The sequence below is a fragment of the Camelus ferus genome, chromosome 32, assembly GCF_009834535.1.
Source record: "Camelus ferus isolate YT-003-E chromosome 32, BCGSAC_Cfer_1.0, whole genome shotgun sequence".
Taxonomy (NCBI): domain Eukaryota; kingdom Metazoa; phylum Chordata; class Mammalia; order Artiodactyla; family Camelidae; genus Camelus; species Camelus ferus.
Window position 1 is genome coordinate 1,235,712 of NC_045727.1, and position 18,705 is coordinate 1,254,416.

General features: G+C 52.3%; 2 protein-coding genes across 6 annotated transcripts in view; one reads left to right on the forward strand and one right to left on the reverse strand.

Annotated features, from left to right (window-relative positions):
• Positions 1 to 17,276, forward strand: part of CCDC92 (coiled-coil domain containing 92) — a 29,344-nt gene extending 12,068 nt beyond the window's left edge. For all 5 annotated transcript variants that reach the window (XM_032471294.1, XM_032471290.1, XM_032471292.1 and 2 more), the window contains 3 exons: positions 13,059 to 13,205; positions 13,857 to 13,898; positions 15,860 to 17,276. In XM_032471294.1, coding sequence (XP_032327185.1) covers positions 13,076 to 13,205; positions 13,857 to 13,898; positions 15,860 to 16,635 — 948 coding nt within the window. In that variant the 5' untranslated portion in view covers positions 13,059 to 13,075 and the 3' untranslated portion in view covers positions 16,636 to 17,276. The remainder of the gene's footprint in view (positions 1 to 13,058; positions 13,206 to 13,856; positions 13,899 to 15,859) is intronic.
• Positions 17,277 to 18,091: 815 nt separating this feature from the next.
• The window catches only part of DNAH10 (dynein axonemal heavy chain 10), a 120,609-nt gene continuing 119,995 nt past the window's right edge, over positions 18,092 to 18,705 (reverse strand). Inside the window, exon 79 of the mRNA XM_032471301.1 lies at positions 18,092 to 18,492. Coding sequence (XP_032327192.1) covers positions 18,346 to 18,492 — 147 coding nt within the window. The 3' untranslated portion in view covers positions 18,092 to 18,345. The remainder of the gene's footprint in view (positions 18,493 to 18,705) is intronic.

The following is an 18,705-nucleotide window of genomic DNA, read 5'->3' on the forward strand; positions in this document are numbered from 1 at the left end:
GCAGAAAGCCCTTGTTCTCGTGGACCTGACATTCCGGTTCATAAAGGTCAATAAATGACCTAAGTTTAGGTAGTGATAAACGCTGTGAAGACCTGAGATGGGATGGGATGACAATGGAAGCTCGAATAAACCTGCTAAATTGTTCTTTCAGCGCAAGGTGGGAGCAGACCACGGCAGACTCCACACAGTGTGCCTGGGAGCCAAGGAAGACCACTTGGATGGGCCCCTGTGGGAAGCAATGACAGTAGCCATCACACAGTTCTAGGCACAGGCGTAATTGCTTTAAACCTGCGCTATCCAATATGGTCAGCCGTAGCCACATGGGACGATTTAAATTTGAGTTGATTCAAATCAAAATAAATAAAATGAAAAATTCCATGTCTCAGACACACCAGCTACGTGTCACGGGCTCAATGTGGCAGGTGCTCATGTGGCTGGTGGCTGCGCTAGTGGACAGCGGAGAAGAGAGTATTTCCAGCACCGCCGGAAGTTCTATTGGATAGTGGCCTCTTTAGATCAACTCATTTGATCTTCACAACAACCCTAATAAAGTATGTGCCATTTGCCCATTTTGCAGATAAGGAAAGTGAGGCACGGAGAGTTATACATAACTCACCTAAAGGCACAGAGTGAATAAGCGGCAGGGCTAGGATTCAGACAGCGGCAGTCCGGCACTGGCTCCAGAGCCTGGGGGTTAACTCCTGCCCTGCCGCGCTGCTGTGGCTCATACCAGAGCACGGCCCATCTCTGCAGCCCACTGTCTAGTGGACTGCAGCTGGCAGGGGAGGCCACACCTCAGTAAAATCTTGTCACTGGATGCCTTAAGATTCAGCTAAAAGAAATTTTGAGCCAAGGGTTAGCTCTCTCTTGATTAAAAATGTAGACCTATGTTAAATTAAGCACAATTTCTCCATCCTTGAAAAGAAAAGGGAAGAGGAGCCACAGAGCACCAGGAAAGGACCGAGTTTGTGTGTGATTTCAATCAGGCAGATAAATAAGCTGAGAGCCGTCTGCCTCAGCTCCCCAGTGCGCAGGGCTGGGAAACCAACAAGCACCTCTCCCAGAGCCCTTGGGAGGGTCTGAGGAGATAAGGCACGGAAAGCACCCAGCCCAGCACCCAGTACGCTAGGGCAGGTGGCAGCTTCCCTGTCACTGTCAGCATCGTCACCGCTGCTCCGTCCTGTACTGGCCGCACTGGGATGGAACGTTCCTCAGGGAGCAACCAGGACTGGCAGCTCCTCCCAGAGCTGCCATGAGACCTTCTGGTTCCAAACTCCACACTTTTGGAGGCAGAGAAGGTGCCAGCCTTTGAAAAGAGATTTGCATTTAGCTCACATGCTTTGTGTTTGTAAACTTAGGCAAGGGTCTCACTCCTCTGAGCCTTAGTTCCTTAAAAAAATGCGTATCATACCTATGTTGTGTGATTGTTTCAAGAATTAAGTGATTATCTTATCTGTGAACCTGGCACATTGACACTTGGTAAATAACAGCCATAGTCATTATTTTTATGGACGATTTTCAGCTTTTGGTGACTGAAAAATAACCTTTGAGTATTTTCTTGCCCGGAGCCTTAGACTGACCCCGAGGCTGGGTTAGGGCAGAGCTGGGAGAGATGGGAGAGACGGAAGGGACCATCACCCAACACTGGGACCATTAGCAAGCTCACTTTAAATTGCAGTGGTCACACCCTAGAAAAGCAGGGCAAAGCCAGCTGGAAAGCGTCACGGGCCGCACACGTAGCAGCTGTTTCGCTGAGATGGAAGCTGCTTCGCGCCCTCCCACAACCAGCAAGAAAAGTGCCCCCTGTGATCTGAGGTGACTGTCCTGCCCGTTATGAAAAATGGGAGGAAAAACAAGTTCCCCGGGCTCCCAACTGACCAGCAGACTCCAGCAGAATTGGATCAACCAGAAGAAGCCGAAACACCCAACCTAAGAATTTTGGACTTGAAATGGAGAATTTGGGCACCCTAGACCAAAATGGCCACGTTCCAAAAATATGGCTGCATCATATGCTTATTATTAAAAGTATCTTTATAAAAGTTGGCCCTGAAAGAGTCTCACGAACCAAGGATTATAATTAATCCCACTGTGGGAGCACGAGGTCAAATACAAGAGGAAAGCAAGACAAAGGCCACCATACAAATGGAAAAAGTGACAAAAGTGCAAAAGAAAAAGTATCAAGGTCAAGGACAGTACGAATGAGAAACAACTGAATTGCATCCCCTTCCCTGAAAAATGGAAATGAGTTTGAGGTGCAGTGATTGTTTTCTTTCCCCCACGTTGCTCTCCTCCCACAGCTGCCAGTCTCTGCCGTACAGCTGCCCGGCCTCGTTTACTTTCTTTACCTGTTTTCAGTTATTTCTCCTGGGGTCGTGCACTAATGGCTCATTTACCTAATAGGATCCAAATTTGGTTGCAGTGACAAATCCTAAACTGCATGCACGGCACCTGCGCACCTCGCCGCTTCCTCGCGCTCATCAGCTCCATCTGGGTCTCAGCGTCGTGGCTTGCTCGTTTCAGATGCCAGACCTTCTTAAGGGACCGGTGTTTTGTGGGGCGTTCCCCTCCTCCCCCGGAACTTACTGCGCAACTTAGTAAAGCCCTGGAATCTGGGAGTCTGGGAATTCTCCGGTTCCCTGACACAATAAAGAATCATTGTGAGTACAAAGAACTTTCTGGGAGTCAGCCTGCAATGTCATCAGCAAATGTGCCTCATTTCTTCTGCACAGCCCAGGAAGCTCACAGAAAGGAAACTTTTAAAGAAGCAAATAACGTATGTCGGGACTGTCAGATCAGTAGATGGGAAATCAAGAGGTCCAACAGCCTTAGGTGGACACGCTGAAGCCGTCAAAAATGTTACGGCAGATGAAGATCTAGGTAAAAGCCTTTTTAAAACGATGTTTATCTTCTTTTAAAAATACTTGTAACTCAAGCTGTTATTCCATAGAAAAAAATTCCCATAGAAATACTTTACCGGTGATCCCCAGAGGAAATGTAATTACTAAAATCGAATGCTTGGTCTTGGTGACTTTCATCACTGACTGTTGTTGGACTGTTGTTGGTAATCCAAAGATCTCCACTAACCTCCCTGTTTAAACTCTTCTGAAACAACTCGTGTGGACCCGTTTTGTAGAGGGTCAAGTCAGAGGAGGCGCCTTGTCTTTGCTCAATTGCCTCGCTAACTGGTAACGCTGTCCACGAGGCCACGGCTGGGACTGGGCAGAGCCTTCCTGGTACCTCACAAGGATGAAGTCTCTTTTCTGTATAAGGGATCTCTTCTTAGTTGCCCAGGCAGGGTTTAGCTAATAAATATGTTCTATTAGCACTAATGAAACAATTGACTACTCTACTTTATTGTAAGTAATAAAGGAAAAGGACGGCTAAATTAAAGTGTATAGAGCTTCAGTTAATAATACCTTTTCTTTCCTAAAAACCTGTACTATAATTAGGCAGGCCCACAAACCACCTAAAAGAAGGCCTATCAGTTAAATCAGTTGAAATGGTTCATCTGTTCGGCAAACCACACGGTTTTTAACGCAAGTCTTCTCAGTCTCGAAAGTGCGACTTAGAACAGTGATCATCAGGCACTAAGAGGTAAGACACCTCTCCTGCTTCATCCGTGTGAAGACACTGTGGCACTTGGGCCACCATACTTTTTAGTTACCAACCAGCAGACAATTAAAATCTGCAGTAATCGCAGTCAGATAAGGAAATGGAAACACTGATAAGATATGACCTGCCTGCTAATTTTCCATCTAGAGGGAAGCGTCCCTGGGTAGAACTATTTGTGGGGCAAGTTGTGAGATTTCTGTGTCCCCAGATTGTTGGCTCAGGATCATCTCAGTAAGTGACAAGCTTGTTAGAAACTCACAAATGGCATCCCCGTTTAGCTGCAAATGTTTTCTGCTCTGGCTTATGAGGTACGGCTGTCCGGGTGATCCCGGAGGGCAGTCATCTGGAGGCTGCCCAGGGAAGGGAGACGGAGGATGCAGGGAGAGCAGGAAGGCCAGGCAGAGCCACCACAGCCCCACCGGCCACTTGGCCACCTCCTTCCCTCGAAGCAACTCCCTGACACAGGAAGTGCTGAGCCGACCATGTACTGGCGTTACGCCAGGACGGCAACCCCTCGCAGCCGAGAGATGGGATGCTGGTGCTCCTGCCTCCTGAGGTGGGGCCTGCCACAGGGTGTGGGCATTCTGGCCACGAAGTCACCGCATTTTCCGGGAGGCCCTGGGCACTCCCAGAAGGTACCGTGTGATTGCAGACTGTGGGAGCTCCTGCATTTGTCCACCTCGGCCTGCACAGCCCACAGAGCCTGAAACTGACTCACTTTCTCCCTGAGACGTTTTCACACGCAGGGACTGAGCCCCTGCCAGTGTGCAGACGCCTGACATGGTCTTTAAATAGAAGCCAAATAGAATCTCTTGAAGTATGAGATGATCAGACTGCAGAGAAACGCGGTTAATAAATCCATCACGTAGGCCCCCAGTGGCTGCAGGCTTCCCAGACAAGCTCGTATCGTATTTCCACGTCTGACTGCCGATCCCTCTAATCACATCCATTACGACTTTCACGTTGGGCCGTCCGTTCTTTCCGAAGGAAATGGCTGTCAGCGTCTAAAGAATTGTTGATGAGCCTTACATTTTATGATGGATAATGTCAGAGAATTACAGGAATGCACAGCGCGCGGGGGTGGGGACGTCCTCAAGTGCTCATCATGGTCGTGTTCTGCATATCTCAGGGACACTAAATTGTTGCTTTTATAAAAACTGCCTCCCCGTTAATTTTTCTTGGTTCTGGTAAAGCAACCCAAGCCTACCCTGGAACAACGTAACCAATACACATGCTACCACTTTGCTAGTGGGTAGTTTAGTGGTTATCTTTTCTAAGAGAAATTGCTTTATAATTTTTTTCTGACTATAAAGTAATGTATGTTCCATATTAAAGAAGCTTTAGGCAGTACAAAAATAGAATTCTTTAGAATTAAAAATCAGCCACAAACTACTATATATAAAATAAACAAGGTTGTACTGTACAGCTCAGGGAACTATATTCAACAGCTTGTAATAACCTGTAATGAAAAAGAATTTGTATAACCACTGTGCTGTGCACCAGAAACTAACACACATCATAAATCAACTGTGCTTCAGTTAAAAAAAGTAAAAATCACCCACAGTCCACCATCTAGAGATAAATGCTTTTAATGCTTCGTTGTATGTCTAGATTTTTATCTCTTATATCTACAAATGTATGATACGTACAGCTTTTAATATGCTTTTTTGACTTAGCCTATTATAGGCATATTTCCTTGTCAATAAACATAGATCTACGCTGTCATTGGTAATGATTGCATAGTTTAGATGTGCCGTGCTCGACCCCTGATCGGCAGACAATCAGATTACTTTGTGAGGTGATTATCTTGAAAAAGATGCTTTTCTTTTTGGTTTCTACTGGAGCTCCCCGCTTTTAGCTTTTATAGACAGTCTTTTAAGACCCAATGTGCACTGCCTACCCAGACAGAGAACAGGACCCCAGAAAAACATTTCCATCCAAAGTTTCCATATTTGGATGAGTGCAAATTTGGTTCAGTTACCACTTTATCACAGTAGACCAGACATATGCTCAGTGTTTTATTGGAGACACCTGATTTTATCCCCCCAATCACTAGGTACTATTATTGTTCCTCATGTTATGGAGGGAAAGGTAAGGGCATAGAGAGGCTGCGACTTGAACTTGGCCACAACTGAATCGAAGCCCAATATTCTCGCCCCTGCACCCAGCTCTTGACCCATCTGTTAATCTTTAAAAAAAAAAAATCCCAGTTCTTTAAGAATGATTAATAAACAAGATTTTTTTGTCACTTAAAAAAAAATTGCACCTTTTGCTTTCAAAAACTTTTTTTTGCTTCCACTTTTTAATGGTGTTCCTTCTTTTTACCAAAACATTCTGGAGTGTTGAGTGCTTACGCATCCTTGAAGTGATGTCATTTTTCTTGGTGCCCTCGCTCTTAGGGATTCTCCAATAACTTACCCATTGAATTTCATAAACACACATACAAGTAGAAATGGCAGGGTCCTACAACCGAAAACAGTTTCTTTATCCAGGACTGCTATGAATTCAGAATGTCAGGATTCATTTTTTGGAGTCGGTTAAGGTTCCTTTCTTTATTAAAGCAGGTATTTTGAATTGAGAGCTGATGGCCTAATTAGCCTTCGACCTTTTTTTAGCTTCTTGTCGAGTACTGCAGGTGGTTTCAAAGCAGGAAGTAGGTTTGACTGTCCCTCAGGGTGCCTGGCTCTGCCTGACTCTCTTTATTCCCTTCCCCACACAGCCCCTCTCCAGTGAGAATGGAAGATAAAGACCAGCAGAAAATGCTTCTGTTTGTTTTTATGTTTCCCTCTTTGGAAGTAATTGGAATCCTTTGCTGGCTCGTTTCCACACTTAGATGATGTTCAGGAAATACCCTAGCGTGGGACTAAGTAAACAGCGTGGAGGTATATATATATATTGACCAATATTTACATAAAAGTAATATAGCTAACGTTTGCTGAGCACTTAACCATACGCCAGGCACCGTAAGTGAGTGCGCTTAGCACTGAAGCACAGGAACGAGATACTACACTGGCTTAGGTGACAAGATAGCGTTCCAGTTTAACCCCAGACACCGTCCAGCCCCGCAAGACCTTGTCCCTTCTGCTCTCTCTCGTCCCACTGTGCTAAGCAAGTCCTCTTTGGGCTGCAAGTTCTTAATCTTGAGGTAACGAGGTGTTGGAATAGTTGATTTTGGAGGTCTCCCACCCTCAACATTTCCCGAGTCTGTGAATCTATTCAGGACCCCGCCTCCCAGCTAGAATCATCTGTTCTCCCACATTTAACCACGATACTTGCTGCCTTTGTCCTCTGGCCAGCCCTCACCTTCTCCGTGACAGTGCTCCGGCCGCAGGACGCCAGAGCAGCACAGAAAGTGCCCACGAACAGGCCACAGAGGTGCTTGAGCGCAGAACGCCTAGGCGCCAGGCGGCGCCCGCCATGTCCCCCAGGGTCCCGGGCTCTGCAGAGCGCCGGCCGAGGGGGCAGCGGGGCTCCCGCTGTCCGATCCTTCGTGGCATGAGACCCAGATGTGAATGGGTCATAACTTATTCATGGCGAGAATCTAAGATAGCTTGTTATAACTAATTCACCACTACCGCGTGAGCGCTGGTGCGCTATTTTTTTCCCCCAGATTCTAAAATTATTACCCTATTTCCACCAGCTTTGTGTTGAGCGAAAAGCTAAGCCTACTTCTGATTTCCCAGGAACAAAGGAATTTCCTGTTTTCAAATGGTGAGACCTTTTCCTATCAAAGATACACCATTTCTTCTTCATCTCAGAAATGTGGTCCAGGGATACTGTAAAATACTGCCCCCGGCGTCGGAGCAGATGACGGGGTGAGGTCGTGTTCAGTCAGTGCTGCTGCTGCGCATTCTGGTTAATGCCGTGTGATTCTTGTCGAGACCTCCACTCGGCCCCAGCAGGAAGCCAAATAAAAGTATCTGAAGCCCGCACGTAGTGTGAGTTCAGACGCGAGGGGAGACTGGGAGTTGATGGTGTGCAGAGGCCCCGTGCTGGGAGGGGTGCGAGGCAGCAGTGTAGACCATCGGGGGCAAGGCAGGGCCTCTGGGAACCTGGGGCTTGACCCCCAGGAGCACCTGAGGGCTGTGACACGATGGGGGCTGTGTGTGGAGGCAGAACGTAGGCAAGGTCTGTGTGAGCTTGGGAGAGGTGTCAGAAAAAGAAAGATGTGTGTTTCAAGGGGGAAGAGATGAGTCTGGCTTTGGTTCCTCTCCACTGTAACAGCAGGGCTGCTTCTGGCTGCTGGTGGCTGAGCTGAGGCGCTGCTCTTGGCCCAGGCAAAGCCTTCACACTGACTCAGCCCCCCGAGGACTCCGGTCAGCCTGGCCTTGGAGAGGAAGAGCGCGCATGTGGCCCTGGTTCTCTGGCTGGGCACCCACCAGGGGTCCCGAGGATCAAGATACACATGCAGTGCGGCGGTACCTCGTCCTTTCTTCCTGAACTGGCCCTGGCTAGGCCCAGGATGCCCTCAGCCAGCCTCCTGGACGACTGTGCCGGTAGTGAAAGCCAGGCTCGTTGGTGAGTCTCTCTGCCGTACAGGCTGGGCAGCAGGGCCTTCTCGGCGGCTGACTCTCCAAGCTGGCGCGTGCGAGCCATGGGTCCTGCCTCTGAGTGGGCCTATTCCAGGCTCTGCTGGGGAAGCATCGTGCCTCCCCAGGCCAGCAGGCTCCCACCCTGGACTGCGCTGACTTCCCCCTCAGGTTCAGAGCATTAGAGACGTGATGTATACTTTGGGGAAAGAATCTGAATTTCGATATTTGAGATTCTGAATTTCAAACCCACCCCTGCCTTCAAGATTCTCACCCACAGGACCCAAGGTCCAGGAGACGCTGCCAGGCCGAGATGCAGCATTTCCTGATTTATGTGTTCGCTTCTGGGCAGGATATATTCCTGTTCTCCCTTGGAGGGCTGTCGTGAGAACAAACGACATGAGTGGTGGGAAAGCGCTCTGCTTGTGCAAGCAGAGATGGTCCATAAATAAAATCTCCATGTCATCGTTTATACGTTAATGCCCTGAAAGAGAGGGAAGGGTGCTCCTTTTGAATTGGGGTGAGAACTGGATGTGAGCTACTGACAGCCATCGTCCTCACGCCGATGCAGAGCAGACCCAGTGAGGTCGGGGTTCTGCCCGTCATGTTGGCACGTCACCACTCCAGGAGGACGTTAGTCTCTCTCCCCGCTCCAGGACGCCGTCTTGGCCAGGTGCCCGTCTCTGTAGAATCTGGCCCTTTCCAAGGGCTAACTCTCTTGACAGTACAGAGTGAGCAGTAAATTCACAGAGAGTTAATTCCTGGTGAACTTGCCACAGGAGAAACGTATGCATGGCCTAACCTGGGTGTGACGCTCCAGGGAGCCTCTCCTGCAGGCGGTCTCGCTCTGAGACACCGTGCCCTTGGCTTCTGCTGGGGTTCCGTGGGGAGAGCACAGGCAGAGCGGGCAGCTTCGCTGGGGAGGGGCCTGCCACCTGGCTGCCACTGTGGCCGGGCCCTGGAAACAACAGTCACTTGGAACCCCATCCTCCACGTGAGGCTGCGTCTCCGAGGGCAGAAGAGGGCCCATGTCCAGGCCATGCTGCCTTTGACCGATGGCTCGCCGTAACGCTTAGAACAAAATTGGATTGCCTCTAGACAGAAAGCTGCAGTACAGAGCCCACCACATGTAGCAGGTGCCCTTCTGACACAGAAAGGGCAGTGTTTTGCCAGCCATGCTTTGTGAACGTCACCCTCCATTACCGGTTGACACGCAGCTGAGATGGGCCGAGTGCCTTTGCCCAAGCAGGATGCATTATTCATCTGTAGCAGACGGCCGCATTTCACCTTCATCCATCACACTGATCCTTTTAGGGTGGGGTCCTCAGTGCTGCTCCATGTCCCTGACCCCCAGAGTATCTTAGAGATTCTGAATTAAGCCTCCCAGGCCCAATTCAATCCCCTCCTCCAGATTATCTTCATCTCTCAGCTACGTCTCCTTGGCCTGGATGCTCCTGCAGCTTCCTTCAGGTCAACATCTGGGAAGGATTAAGTCTTAACAGTGATTCCAGGTCACCAGTAGCTAAGGCTAAGAAATTAAAGCATCACCTTCTTTTAAACAGCGGCAACTCTGTCCTCAGGACATCAGTGCTACTGTTTATCCTTCTGAGCTGATGAGAAAATAATTTAATAACCTGGATGCCACTTGGAGATGCAACTTGTTTCCTCGGACCTAAGCGGAAGTGTCTTGTTCGTGTACATCCAGCAACCGGAGACTGCGCCACACAGATGGCCTCCCTTCGCCCGGGCCTCTCAGATCAGCACAGAGTATGGGAGAGGGGAGGCCAACATCCAAATGGAATATCTCACGCTGTAAAATCCTCGTGCCGTGACTGTCAGTACTCCAGACGGAGCCGTCGGAGCTCCCTTGCTGGCTTCGCACGTAATAATAATCAGACTCGTCCGTTCACCTTGTGTTCCTTCTTCCCGAGACTGCCTGCCCGTGGTAATGAGAAGCTCCAAGGGCACACTTTGATCTCTGTAGTTATGACGGTGAATTTATGAATTACAGATTTAGTACAGTTCAAGTCGCTGACTCACCAAGGCAGCGAGAATGCGAACACTTACTTAAATCATATTACATTTGTTATAAACAAAATTTCATGTCATACTGTGATGGGAAGGGAGTGCCCGCCGAGGCCACATTTCCACTCCTCTCCCTGCCCCCTGGGTAGATCACAGAAGCAAATGTTTATTTCCAGGTTTGGGCACACTTCATTTTGTACTGTCAGTGCTGAACAAAACTGTTTTGCAATTTTAGTATATCATGCTTTCTTTGAGCAAGGCATGCCTGGAAATTAAGTCAGAAGCTCATAGAAACAAAGGCTCTTCAGCCCTGGAGGCCTGGAGCTCCCCTGGTGCCCCAGCCACACTCCACAGCCTGGCACTGTGGCCCACTGGCTTAGCGAGTGCTGACCGCAGGCCCCCTGGGTGCCAGGCACCGTGCAAGGACTTGGAATCCAGCCGTGAACAAGCCTGCAGTCTGTGCACAGAGGTGGGAGACAGACAACTAGAATTCTGGGCAGGCCATGACATGCGGCAGTGCGTGACCCTGCCCAGTCTGGGGGCCAGGGCTTCCTGGAGGAAGTGGACTTATACCAGGAAGTGAAGGACACGCAGATGGGAAAGGTGGGCCGAAGGGAGGAGCGTTCTGCACAGAGGAGCCACGGCAAGGCCCCCAGTGGGAAGAACGAGGCCCAGCAGAGGACCTGGAGGCAGGCTGAGCCCCCGGGACACTAAGGCCCCAAGGGCCAGTCACAGGGTCGCATGGACAGCCCGACTCAGCCCAGTGGGAACTGTCGAAGGTTCTGTGAAAGTTGTGCTCTGCTACCACGTGGAGATGGACGGAATCGAGGAGGCAAGGGAGGACGAGGGAGGGCTCTGCAGTGATTTGGGTGAGGCGCGATGTGGCTTAGGTGTGGAGGCCGAGAAAAGCAAGTGGACTTGAGGGTCACCGAGGCGAGACGGCGGATGCTTAAGGCAGCCCCGCGGCTGGGCAGTGAGTGCGCCTGCTGGGAGGGGGCAACGCTCTGCCCAGGTCCGTTCTTCACCCTCCTAAACCCACTAAGCCCCGGATCAAATGTAAATAGTTCTTCCTCGTCGACGGAAAGCCCCTAAGAGGAGCGCAGATTTGGGTCTATGCTTTTCAAGTAAATGGCAAGGCGTCTCCTCTAGAGTTGCCCCTTGCAAACCCTGTCATAGGCCCCAGGGATCCATGTTCCCGGTGAGATGACGGAACTGATGCCGGAGTGACCAACTCACGGTTGCTGAGTGGAAGTAACGTGGGCATCTCCACCCAAAGCCCCAGAAGCGGTCCCAAGTTTCCCTCCCTCTGATGTCGAGGCTGCTCGGCTTGCAGCCCTTCATGGCTCACCGGCCGGACTTGCCTTGCTCGGAGCTGGCTCCGTTGTTAGGCCAGTGTCCTTCTCCCCAGGCCGTGTGCTGACCACACAGCATAAGGGTCTCAGGACCGTGGGGTTTCAGCCAGCATTAGTGTCTGGTCCAGCAACCCTGTACGAGGAGCTGGTGGCTGCAGCAGAGACGCTTCCAGGGGTGGGAACCTTCCTTGCTCCCGAGGAAAGGCCATTTTCAGCTCCCTCCAGGGAAGCTCCGGTTGATGGAAACTCAACTCTGGCATCCTCTGCAGCCAGGCTTTAGGTAGAGTTCAAGGCCTGGGGAAATCCAATCTTCCTTCCATAGAAATGAGCCTGTATTGATTCAACCAATTGCTTCTTATTGGGTTTTGAGTTTGTTTCCAGTCTTTTCCGACTGTAAAATGCACTTACAGTGCAGCTACATCTTCTCACACAGAGGCAGTTATCTCCCTCCAGTGGATTCCTAGAAATGGAATTGCCAAGTCAGAGGGAAGAGACATTCTCAGGCTCCAGACGCACGTTGCCAGCCTGCTTCCCGCCATAAGGAAAAGCGCGCATCCCTACCGAGCAACGCACGTCCTGTTTCCTCTCGTCGGCTACTCTCCCAGCGGGAGCATCCTTCCCAGGACAAGTCGGCGTGCACCCTTCTCGGGCTCTGACTGTCGCATCCTGCGTCCTTCTCTGCATTTCTTCACTTTCCTTTGGGAGACCTTTCTCTTGGGAATGAAATCCTGTGTACTGGGTTCCAGGGACGCACTGTTCTTGGCTCCAGGGCTGGGGCGGACTTACAAGGAGGGAGTGGGGTCCCAGCGTGGTGACCGTGCCTGGCTGTCACCTCCGAGGGTTCCTCGTGCCATCCTGGCACATACCCACCAGAAGCCCTCTGAGAAGTGGTGTTTCCTCGGGGGTGCTCGTTGGCCTTTTTTAAGGATTATTTAGGCAGTTAGGGAAAAGGCGTGCGGAAGCTCTGTAGTCACAAGAGTAATTTATAGGCAAATAATCCACATTTCATCCGTAGCAGTTTTCAGTGCCGTGTAAGGCATCTGGAATTACTCCGGTAGCTTTTCCAGAAAGGCTGATTGACTTCACATGTCTCGGGTTTCAGTCAAGGCAGGGAATCGGGTGCCCTGAGCGAGCGGCTGAGGACCGATGAGGGACTGATGGCGTGGGGGCGGGGCCCCAGGCTCCTGCAGCCACCACGTGGCCCCGTGAGACGGTCCTCAGGAAACTCCCAAGGAAAGGATTTGGGGGCTTCCCTCTGAAATCCCACTCACATCCTCCTGCTGCTCCCGGCCTGGCCAGCTCTAGAGGCCACTTCCCAGGAGCCTGGTCTTCCTGAGAGGAGGCAGCCGGCGCTTTACCTCCTCAGGGAGCTCGTTCGAGAGGGATCCTGGGCTCAGTCTGTTGAAGCCGGGTAGCCTGTGGAGAGGCTGGGATTTGGAATCAGGGAGCCCTGGACTTGATGTCTTCCCTCTGCGTCCAGGGCCAGGCCATCTTGGGACCCTCCCTGTCCCAGACAGCCACCAGGGTCTGTCTCCCGCAGGGCATCTGGATGTCAGCATGGCAGCCACAAACCTGGAGAACCAGCTGCAGAGCGCGCAGAAGAACCTCCTGTTCCTCCAGCGGGAGCACGCCAGCACACTCAAGGGGCTGCACGCCGAGATCCGGCGCCTGCAGCAGCACTGCACAGGTACCGGGCCGGCACCCAGGGAGGGGCGGGGGGGGGTGGCCACCGACGGCTGCGGAGCAGAGCGGAACCTGTCCTCACGAAGGCTTCAGGCTGGCTGGCTCAGAAGCCACGCCAGGCTCGCTCACCAGTGAGTGGGAAGGGGCTTTACTTTTCTCTCTGGTTAACCCCATCATCGCTGGAGCCCCTCTGAGCACTTTGCCTCATCCACATACCCCAAGCATAAAGCTGTGAAGCCAGTTCTCAGTTCTTACCAAAGACTTGAAAGATCAAAATGCAATGGTTAGAACTGCAGCGCATTTTGGAACCAATGACCAAAGTGCAATACGCAGAGCAAGCTGCTTGCCAATTGTGGATGTTGGGGTGTGTATTAGGGAAAAGAGGGGTCGCCTCTGAACTCAAGTGAGGACAGTGGCTGCTGAGTTTCTGTTGTTCTCACACTTGCCTCTAATGCTGCCAGCTCGGCTCTGTCTGGGCAGGACTCATGGGCTGATTGTGGGAATTGGTTCTGCGTTTTCAGAGCTGATGAAGCTTTTGAAATAGACTGCAGTCTTACAAAATTAATGTATATGGTCTCCTTTTAATTTTTTTATTTGCTTTTAAAATTTTTTAATTTTTTAAATAGCTTTTAATTATTTACGGTCTCCTTTTTAGATTTAACATATGAGCTGACTGTCAAAAGTTCGGATCAGACAGGTAAGAACTCCCTCCCCGAAAGCTGATGATACTGTTTCCTGCTGGGGCACGTGTTGGTGCCAGCTATTTTCACTAGGTACACACGTGGAAGAAAACACATTTGCTGTGAAGAGTTGCACCTGTGAGCTTTCCAAGTAAAGGTGGGAGGGCAGTCCTGGAGACTAGGGGACCAAGCATATATTTGGAATGCCCAGTATATGCTTTTCTGGGTTCTTCTGATTTTTTACAGTGAATGTGTGTTCCTTCTGTAATCAAGAAATAGATATGATTTAAACCAGAATGAAAGAGGAGCGGGAGCAGGGTCCTGCCTCCTCTGTGTCCATCGAGCTTAGCACAGGACCTGGCACAAAGCGTGTGCTCCGTACATGCATGGCTGAGTGGGGGATCAAGTTCCTGGACAGCCCCCAAAGGATCGCTGAACATCCTTCTCCAGACTCTAGTCCCACAAATGCTCCTCTGACACCAGAATCGTCAGGGACCTCCAAAGATCTCAGCCTGGTGGCAGCCGGGGCAGGGGAGACAGAAATGGGGCCTCTGTGGCCTGTCCCAAATAGCTCACTCCCCAGAACAGGGTGGGGATTTTAAAAGTGCAGAAACCACATTTGAGTCAAGATGACTCTTTCTACAGGCTTCGCACTGGCAGTTACTATTCATGAGTGTGTCTAGTTCCTTGTGAAACACGCCGCCCGTTTCCCTGAGTCTGAGTGTGTTAGCCAGCATTGATTTCCCACTGGTGTTACTCACATCACAGTCTCCTAAGTGCACCTTTCAGGAGCCAGGACACCTTCCCCTGTGTGTGGTAGACGAGGGGCCTGGGGACAGGAGACGGATGCCAGGCGCACCCTCCGCAGCCCCTGGGCCACTGGGGATTCAGGAGAACAGGGTGTCCACCTCCAACTGGGGACCCCAGCCAGCATCCCTGCCATCCATGTCACCGAAATCAGGCTGTCCTCACTTCCTGTCCCCTCTGGGCCCTGGCTAATCTGAAGAGACACAGTTCTTGCTCCGTACCCTCCCCACATGTGGTTCTCAGCCCTCTGTCCCAGGGCCACCCACCCACCAAACCGACCCCCCATCAGCCGGGGGTGCTGACAGGCGCCTCATGTGGAGACAGTGCAAGCCTCTCAGGTGGGCCTGGTGGGCCCCTCCCCTCCCCAGCAGTGGAAACCACTGCTTTACAGCAGCACACGCAGCCCGGGTCTCAGAGGAGCTGTCTGGCAAGTTCTCAAATATCTCTGAACCTGCATCCTCGTCTGAGAGGTACCCACAAGTGCTAGTTCCGGCCTGACCACCAGGGCCTGTCTTCATGGGCCACCTGCCCCATTCAGCTGCCCTGCATCGACACTAACATGGCCCAGGGAGAGTCTTGCTTATGACCGCCACATGGGGCCCGCAGAAGCGGGCGCGGCCTGTGTGGTGTTAGGGGCAGGACCGGGTGGAGCCTGTGCACAGGCCCAGGATGCCATTCTGAGAGGGGACCCATGTCGGGCAAAGGGGGCAGCCTGTCAGCCTGTCTCCTCTGCAGCTTCAGAGCTTCTGTGCTTTAGACGTGGAGAAAGTCGACATTTGTCTTTCCAAACTGTGCTTTGCATGGAACAGACAGATGGCTCTGCTAACAGTTTAATCCTAAGCCTTTGGAGAGATTTAGTTCTCTGAAACTGCCCGCTTTAACTAAAGCAGTTTTAAAATTTGGAGACATCCTTTTATGTGGTAAGTGGGAGAAATAAGAGCTGAGTGTGGCCTCGAAGACCACCTGACCTCCCAGCCTTTCCTGAGGGGAGAGGGCGGGGAGGAGGCGTGGTGGGGCCGGGTGGGCCCAAGCCGCTGGCTGCACTGAGGGAGCAGGGCCCCAGCCCATGGCCCTGCCTGGCAACATGGTGGGGGAGTGCGGGCAGAGACAGACCCCCTCTGCTGGCCCCTGGGGCCTGTCCTTACTCTGCTCCCCTCGCTGGTCCTTCTAGGAGACAGCGCCTCGAGAAGCGGTGAGCTAAAGAAACGGTGCGAAGACCTGGAGGCCCAGCTGAAAGTGAAGGAGGCCGAGAACAACGAGCTGCTGAGGGAGCTGGAGCAGAAGAACGCGCTGATCGCCGTGCTGGAGAACACCATCAAGGAGCGCGAAAAGAAGTACCTGGAGGAGCTGAAGGTCAAGAGCCACAAGCTGGGCATGCTGTCCAGCGAGCTGGAGCAGCGCGCCAGCACCATCGCCTACCTGACCTCCCAGCTGCACGCCACCAAGAGGAAGCTCCTGAGCTCCAGCGGGACCTCGGACGGCAGCGCGGCCGGCAGCCCCGCGCTGGCCAGCTACAAGCCGGCCCCGCCCAAGGACAAGCTGCCGGAGACGCCGCGCCGCCGCATGAAGAAGAGCCTCTCGGCCCCGCTGCACCCGGAGTTCGAGGAGGTCTACAGATTCGGGGCCGAGAGCCGGAAACTCCTCTTGCGGGAACCGGTGGACGCCATGCCCGACCCCACCCCGTTCCTGCTGGCCAGGGAGTCGGCCGAGGTCCACCTCATCAAGGAGCGGCCCCTGGTCATCCCCCCCATCGCCTCGGACCGCAGCGCCGGCGAGCAGCCCAGCCCCGCCCGCGAGAAGCCGCACAAGGCGCACGTGGGGGTGGCGCACCGCATCCACCACGCGGCCCCGCCGCAGGCCCAGCCCGAGGTGGAGACGCTGGCGGTGGACCAGGTGAACGGAGGCAAGGTGGTGAGGAAGCACTCAGGGACGGACAGAACTGTGTGACGGCCCCGCCACCCTTCACCCGCTGTCGAGGCACTGTGATCACTACTAGGAAAAACTCATCCACCCCTTTTCTTTTTCTTTTTTGTTTTAATCCCCATGCATGCCAAATTTTTTTTTCAGACCTGTCAACAGATTATTCTCCTCCTGCTCCTCTTGCCCCCTTACTGACACCAAAGTAGCACCGTGTCCCGCCGCAGAACCCGTATTTACTCATCGCTGTGGCCAAACACCTGTGGGCCGCCTGGCTTGCTTGCAGCCCCTCGCCGTGTAATCTCAGTGCGCGCGCCCGCCCGCGGACGAAGCACAGGCCCAGGCTGCGTTACTGCTCGACGTTAACGAAATCAGATAGTCACACGCCTAATTATAAAGTCAGAGCAACACATATCGACCTTGACCTCATGCCTCCGGTTTCCAGGGCGGCCGGTCCGGAGCAGCCCTGCGCCCTCCTGGAGACCCCGTAACCACCTGACACACCCTTCCCGGGGCGGCACCGGTAACCGAGCAGCTGTATGTTGTATCACAGGAACTAAATAAGATGACGTTACTCCTCATATCACCACGACCTGAATGTGTGTTCATATTTTTTGTTAGTTTTATCCAAAATGTTCAAGATCCCAACAAACTTTATTTTCTAAACCTGCCTTCTTTCTGTTTCGTGTCTTTTATTAAAACACCCGAGGACGAGTCTTCGGGGGAGTCAGTGGGAAGGAGAGAAATAGCCACCTGCCGTCTCCCACCCCACCCCCCCGGCCACTGCTGGCCAGACAGTGGACTCACCCAGGGGTACCTCCTGGGGTGGGGTTCGCTTCCAGAAGGAGGCACCCCATCATCTCACTGCTCAGTTATCCCTTAGAGTGTTCTGCCTTTCTGAGGTTCTGACAAAAGCCACTTTTCCAGTGATTGGCCCCTGCCCTGTGTCCTGCTCAGCTCAGCCCTGTCCCTCCCTCCCAGGGTAAAGCTGCTCCTTACCTCCAGCCTGGCCATGCCAGGACTTCAGACTAGACCCACGTGCATAGAAGGGACGCCCAGCAGCCGCTGGCCCTGGAGGTTCTGAGGCTGCACCCAACCTCACACAGACCCAGGCAGGTTGGGGGTAGGAGTTCATGCCGCAATTAGACACCAGGCTCCAGGTCTTCAGCCACACCTGGCAGACCAGTGCCAGGGGGTTCTGGAAGGGGGAGGCTGTGGGAGACTCTGGCCACCTCCCCTAGCACCCCACATCATCAGCCCAGGAAAGGGGGGCCCTGCCTGACGCCCTCAGCAGCGTCGGCCTTCCACCCGACACCTCGGCCTGCAGCCCTACCCGAAAGAGGCATCTCCTGAAGCAAACCTGGATCATCAATAAACCACCTGTGCCAATTTACGTTATAATTCTCACGTGTGCCTGTGACATTCCAGGCAATTTTGCTTAAGTGTTTCCTCTGAGAAGGAAAAGAAAATTCGACACATCTTAAAACACTGTTTTAACTTATTTTAATGCACAGAATCCTTTAAAAAAAATAGTTTAAAAGGACAAAACCATTCAGGTTAACTTAATATGGAAAGATTAAAATGGCTGATTTCAGATGAAGAGAAAAAAGAATGTGAATCCCCCTCCTGCCTCGAGAGGCCCCAGGAAGTGACGGAAGATGGTTAGTCTTCGCGAATTCCCAGCACATCCATCGCCCACCGCACACAGAATCCGTCGGGCCTTTTCCGTCACCCAAAGGGTTAATCAGAGTTCAGGGTGAGGCACACCCCTTGCAGGACCCAGTGAGAAATGTGCTTCGTGGTAAAGAGATCGGCTTCAAAAACCAAGCCGACCCCCATGGCGTTCCTTCTGGTGGAGGTGGTGTAGACAGGCGTCCGGAAGGTGTTCTGCACAGGAAAGGGGTGTGAGTGCCCACGCGGGCAGAGGGGAGTGCGTGGCCCGGGCGGGCGCAGGCTCCATCTAAGCGCTAAGGGTGCGGAGGGGCCCCTGCGAGGGCACCCCCTCTGCCTTCCGCAGACGCTCACGAAAAGTGGGTCAGCCGGAGCAGGAGGCTCCTGCCGTCCACACCGGATGTAACTCCATTCTTATTCAAGCAATGC